Genomic DNA, 6,362 nt, shown 5'->3' with positions numbered 1-6,362 from the left:
AGGGAGAAGGGGGCATAACCCAGCCCCAATCTACCCTAAGTGGGCATAACTTAACCCACAGGAGGAAGGGGGCATGGCCTGCCCCAACATGGCTGGGTAGGAGGAAAAGGCGCATGGCTCAGCCCCATGAAGAAGAAGGGGGTATGGCATAACCCCAAACCAGCTGTACAGGGGAAGTGAGTGGCATGGCCCCAATTTGCCCAGGTGAGAAAGAAAGGAGCACAGCAGTCCTTAAGGTGGAAGAGGACATGGCCCAGCACCAACTTGTGCAAAGTGCAACAAGTGCAAAGAAATACAAAAGGAGGTGATTGCATTCCAGGTAATTACATTACATGTGAACTGGGAAAAATAGGCTTTATATAAGAGTTTACCCTTTCTAGATAAACTAAAAAGAGTAAACACGTGGCTTAAGATTTCCTAGTGCAGAAATAATTGGCTGCTTGAAAGACGGAGAATAAATATTCATTTGTAAATAAAAACTGACATGCCCCAGCTTTAAAATATCAAAATTATTACGTGACTTTTTTTGGATTATTAACAATAAGACAAAATGCCTCTGCTATTCATCACAAACAAGTCCTGAGACATGCTGAAATGATGTGTGGGCTGGGTTATACAGCTTGCATTCTCATCTAGAACTGGATACAAAGCAAATGGCTGGTCCTGGGTACCTCCTGTTTCATGATAACCCTCTTCTTCAGCTAAACAGAGGGCAACTCCAAAGGCATGAGATCTTCTCAAACATACTAGGAGGGTGGGTACGTTGCAAATTCTTTGGGAATCTTATGAGAATTCTCTTTAGGAAGCTGACCATTAACTGCTGGGTGTAGATCAATTAGGTCAACACGTTTTCTACAAAAGCACAACAAAGAATTTGTCCATGGAGGTATCCAAGGAAAGAGAGAGAGACAGAGAGGAGAGAGAGAGAGAGAGAGAGAGAACCTTAAAAAAGAACAGTTCCAGATATCTAAAGCAGGAGATTCTTGAACAGTCCTCAAGGCAAACTTTAAACTCCAGTCACAAAAGGAAGCAAATTAAACTTCAAGGGCCTCAGGTCCAGAGTGGAACATGCTTACTTCTTAACTGGGATTCAAGTTATGGAAGTCATGGAAGGTAAGTTAAAATGGTCTTAGCACATGAAACTACTGCTTAGCTGCTTGCTTACCTAAAAATCTTCTAAATGAAATACAAAAGTTAAAAAGTAATACTAGTAGTAGTAGTAGTAGGCATCTTTCTTGTGAGACAATAGAATTATATGTTTTAAAGAAAAAAATAAAATGGATTTTAAGTAAAAATCAGCATCTTTCTGTTCACACGACACAACCACAGATAATGACTGAAAGAGTAATAAGTAACCTAAATTAAAAAAAGTACTCCAAAAGATAAAAAGGAAGTGGCAATCTTGGCAAAAGAGGACACAGTTTATACACAATGCTATGTTGATTAATGCATTAAAGTAATATTTTCCAATTTAATACACTTACCGGGCTGATAATATTTCAATCAGCTCTTTTCTATTCTGCACTCTGAGTTTGTTCGTCTTATATCTTGAATCTTTACTGACTTCAGGCAAATTCAGGATCTAAATTTTAAAAAAAATGTGGTGATTAAGAAGCATGTTTGGCAGTAACATAAAGACTGTTTGTTTAGCCAAGGACATTTATATGGACATAAGACAACTTTCAAGACACACTCTTAGTTAACCATTGTTTTTAAAAAAAGATGAAAAAAGAAAGACAGTAACAGAAGTTACCTATGTAGCATCATAAGCAAGTAGAAGAAGAGACAAGAGCACAAACTGGTCTTAAATCTAGTTAACTGCCAACATTCTCATTATTGTCCTACATACATTCCAGTACATTAAAAAGACTGCAAGTTACTATGTTGTGGGTGGAGGGAGAGGCAAGACATTCAAATGAAGCACTGAAAGAAAGTTATATCCGAGTTATACATCACAACAAAGATATATCAATTATATTTGAGGTTTATGATACAGCCAGAAAATCCAGAGGGAGATACTGTATTTATTTCACCCTCCCCCAGAGGGTAGCTTAAGGCTTTCCCCACCAGTGCAGCTGAATTATGCCCAGAGATGTTTTTACAGACTTCCTCAGATGGATCCTATCCCTGCATAGCAATCATCATTCTTCTTGAAGAAGCCAAAACCTTCTTGCTGCCACCACCTTCATACACAGGTTTGATTATGAGATGGTCCCTGCCAGGACTTCACCGTCAATAGGAAGGACTGACAAGAGAACTACCTGTGCCACAAGCCCCTCTTTCTTCCTGCCAAGAGCCTTGGAATGTCCTGACGGTATGACTGGTGCCCACATGGATGAGTAGGAAGGGACAATGGTCTGAGGGGTGGTTGAGTTTGGGCAATCTCTAGATCATATCCTGAATTCATGTTCATCCACACATGTAATACAACTTACAAGATTACAGGGGTGGACAACAATTAGGTGCTTCCACCCTTCTCTTGGTAGTTCCCAAACACCACTATCCAATTTATCTTCCTTCAGTGTGTGGTGGTCATGGGAGCTCAAGACTTATGGCTGGGTGGCTCCTGCCTTCTAGCCAATGAAGTCTGCTTCTGGTGTCTCCTATCCACTGATTAATCAGCAGCCAAGAGCCTGAAATCAATTAATTACTTCTAGCTGTCTAGTGTATTCCAGTTCTCCTCCTTCTTAAGGTCACATGCTCACATTGTCCTCTGAACTGCTCAGGATCGCTCCTGGCAGTATGCTTCGTACCCACACAGAAGAGTAGCAAAGAATAGTGGTCCAAAGGCTGGGTGAATTCTTGCAATCTTTCCATCATGCCTTGAATTATCTTCCATATGCTTTAACTTCTCCTGCATTACCCCTAAGAATATTCAGGATAATACAAGAACCATAAGAAGGAAACAGATTTTCTACCAAGGTATCATATTTTCTGCTCATCATTTCCTCATGAAGAATTAATAAAGAAAAATGGTGTTGTAACCTCCAAGAGAAATATATCTTCTGTAAGTAACTCCCACCCGACAACTTAGAAATGTTACTATTATTCACAGACAAAGCGGAATTAAGACTGAAAAATGACTATTAAAATGTGGAGACAGAGTCTGGCAGTTTTATAGCGGCATTTATGGGGCAGAAGGACATATGGTCTACTGAAATCTACCATACAATCTCTCTATTGATGCCCCTATTTGTTTGTAATACATATTTTAATAGCTGATATAATTTCTAAGAGATTAAATAAAAAAACTCCTATGTCATATTAGTAACAGGGTAAAGGAGAAGAAAATCTCTAAAAGGAGCAGCAAGATTTGTGTTCCATTAGCCTTGCTTTCACAAACACAATATTCCACTACTGTACTTAACCTGAGTTCACATAGCCATTGCAAGCAATCACTGTCCGAAGATGCAACAATTTATATAGCATCTTTTCCAAAGTCTCACATCTATTACTATCACAAAAGTGATACTTGGATGGTACTGACATCTCTAGATCTGACCTCTAACCTTTAGTTTCTATTAATTCACCCCAGACTGGCAGCGACTGAAGTCATTACCATTTCATGAAATTCATTACCAGTTCATGGCTGGATGAACAAGGATGTGGTCTTGGTCCACTTCCAAGTAAATGACTGTTGATAACAACATCAGCACTTGCTATAACTTGCAGCCTTATCGGCCATCTAAATACAAAGAGTAAAATCCATGTTCCATGGAATTTAATAGCAAAACTTCCATTCTATCGAACTATGGTTTCACCCAGAAAGAAGAGAGCAGGCATGAACAATGAACTGTCACAACAGGTGGTCCCTTCAAATTAGATCAGAATCATACTGTTAGAAAATGTGAGGAAAGCTGCCCATGCTGTATATCCTCTGTGGATTAAAAAGCAACTACAACTTACTAACTGTCAGCAACACCAAATTCACACTGCATGAAAAAGGACTGGTGTAGCGCCAAAGCACAACCAAATATGGAAAACTCCATTTTAAGTATATTATCATGATTAAACCACGCGTCTTTGGACTTCCCTGAAGTTCAGAGAAAAAAGGAACCAAATCAGCGAACGTCCCCCAGGGAGAAACCTGGCCAGTGGACCTGTTTTCCCTTGAATCCAAGGCTATGTAAGCACTGTCTTTATTAATACAAATAAGTCTTTGCTGTTGTGTATCATAATAGAGTTTTCAGGTTGTGACTGGAATAGTTTCACTGTTCATCAGTCTTACTCTCAAACCCAGTTAAAACTTATGGGAATGCCTCATCATGCTATACTGATTTCAGTTTCAGGGGCTTTTTTTAAATTAACGTCCACCTACATTATGCAGATAGAAACATAGCCAGGTTCCTCTCGCTTTTTTATGGATGACAAAACAAGTATGAGGCAGCTGTTATTTTTTTTTTACGTGCAGTTATTTTATTTTACTGATTGTTTTGAAATCAAGATGGTTCCCCCAAAACTCCACAACACCACCTTCAATCATCTGTTCAATTCAGTTGGCCAATTTAAAATGCAGATCTAAGAACTGATGTTTAGAGTTTATATGTTGGGCTGGTCTTTTTCAAAATAGGCACAAGTGTGCACATTTTCCTTTGTTATACACATTAGCCCACTTGAGATGAGTCTTGTTTTAGAGATCAAAGCAGCCACACTTAAGAACATACTTTATTAATTGCTGACCGCTGTAAAATGAGTTTTGCCTATACTATGGGTATAAAAAATAGAGAGGCGTCATAAAAAGTCTTCAGCTATTAATCAAATATCAAAAGGATTTATTTTCTTTATTTTCAAAACCAGGAAAAACTACTGTAACAAATAATTTGGCTTTTTTCCCCCTCCTTGCTGCTTACTTGTCCAAAACATATGGTACTGGCAGAAAGTCTGCAATCATTTACAGCTTTAGGTTGGCTGTTACATCCCCATAGCAAATGTCTTCAGGGGCAACAGCTTCCGTATGTTCCATATTTTAAGCATTGACCCTTCATAATAAGGTTCCTTGATACTAGTTCAAATATTTGAATTGTTATCTATATTTACTGAGGGTTCCTCTTGCCTCTTAAGTGTTTGGGGCTTCCCTGTAATTATTAATTCTCCCCATTCATTGCCTCTACCCCTTTACTAGGTTTTTTAGTTCCACCAGTTCAACTTAGCCTTTAACAGTTTTTATAACACTTAATTTGATTTTAAACTAGGCCTCCTACTGAGTTGCTGGGCATCCTAGCCTCAGTCTGTGTCTGTGTCTTTAAGGACAGAAACATTCTAAGAATAAAACCCAAGCAGAACTTTTGCTCAAGAATTGAACTCTCTTTCCTCTATCTCAAGTAAAGGAATTTTTAACTCGGTTGTATGCCTCTGCATTTTCTAACTGTGGAAGTTGTAATTCCAACATCTACTGCTTGTATCATGCACCTTTTTAGGTCCATTTGTTATAATAAAGTTCTCATAAAGCTGTCTTAAAAGTAGAAAGTGGAGCAGATTTCAGGGTTTTTTTCCTGCAAATAATGCTTTTTCACTGAAAATCCAGCTTCAGGGCAGAAGCGAGTATTCACAAATGCAGATGATGGAGCCCCTCTTATTTCCAATAGCCAAGTAGTTGGGCAACTAAATCTGGGAAGGGAGAGACTCAGCACACTATGGTTGCTATTAAGCGGGCCAGAGACAAAGGGTGCGGGTGCCCCTGAATACTTCATGGTATTATGTTTAATAATGTCTTTAAGGTCTTTGGAAATCAACACATCCAGAAGTGTAAAGCATTAATCTAACACAACCAAAACCAGGAAAATAATACTTACTCGCTTAGGTTCGACAGCCCAACAAGATTCTCGTAAGTGCTGGGATAGACAACCACATTTTGGAATGCCCTTCAAACTGACACTTCAGGAGGTTCACATAGCACTACTTTATGCCTGACTGAAGTGGGATAGCAGAAGCAGATTTTCTTGCAGGGATAGGTAGTTCACAGCAGGGTGTTTAATTAAGAACAAGCTGCTCAACTGCTTGCTGTGGCTTCTACTTCAAAGGGCACTGCATTAGGTAGAGTTCATCAGTGGTCCTGCACAGCTGACTAGAGAAGCAGCACGCTTTGAAATTAAAGCTGCAGCAAACATATCACTCATCTTGCACAGCTGTTTACTGTGGCCATCTACACCCCTAGTAAGGTTTCAAAACCTCATCTTCACAGGATGAGTAATAAACCTAACCCTGAAAAGAAGCTGGAATCTACTACAGCTTGTCCTCAAACATTCATTCATAGCAGGGATGGATAAACTGCTTAGCTTTCCATTCAAATCCCATTTGTTAAGAAATTTGGCTGTTTCTCTCGTACTAGCAAATTTCCCATCATGGGGGGGGGGGGGGGGGGG

The 6,362-nt window shown here is 39.3% G+C and overlaps 1 protein-coding gene across 1 annotated transcript in view; it reads right to left on the bottom strand.

Annotated features, from left to right (window-relative positions):
- Positions 1-6,362, bottom strand: part of SUGCT (succinyl-CoA:glutarate-CoA transferase) — a 678,860-nt gene that overhangs the window by 384,433 nt on the left and 288,065 nt on the right. The window contains exon 11 of the mRNA XM_019508722.1: positions 1,485-1,582. Within this exon, the coding sequence (XP_019364267.1) occupies positions 1,485-1,582 (98 nt within the window). The remainder of the gene's footprint in view (positions 1-1,484; positions 1,583-6,362) is intronic.

The sequence above is a fragment of the Gavialis gangeticus genome, unplaced genomic scaffold (genome assembly GCF_001723915.1).
Source record: "Gavialis gangeticus isolate Ggan-Ray unplaced genomic scaffold, GavGan_comp1, whole genome shotgun sequence".
Lineage (NCBI taxonomy): Eukaryota > Metazoa > Chordata > Crocodylia > Gavialidae > Gavialis > Gavialis gangeticus.
This window is presented reverse-complemented; position numbering and strand designations above follow the sequence as displayed.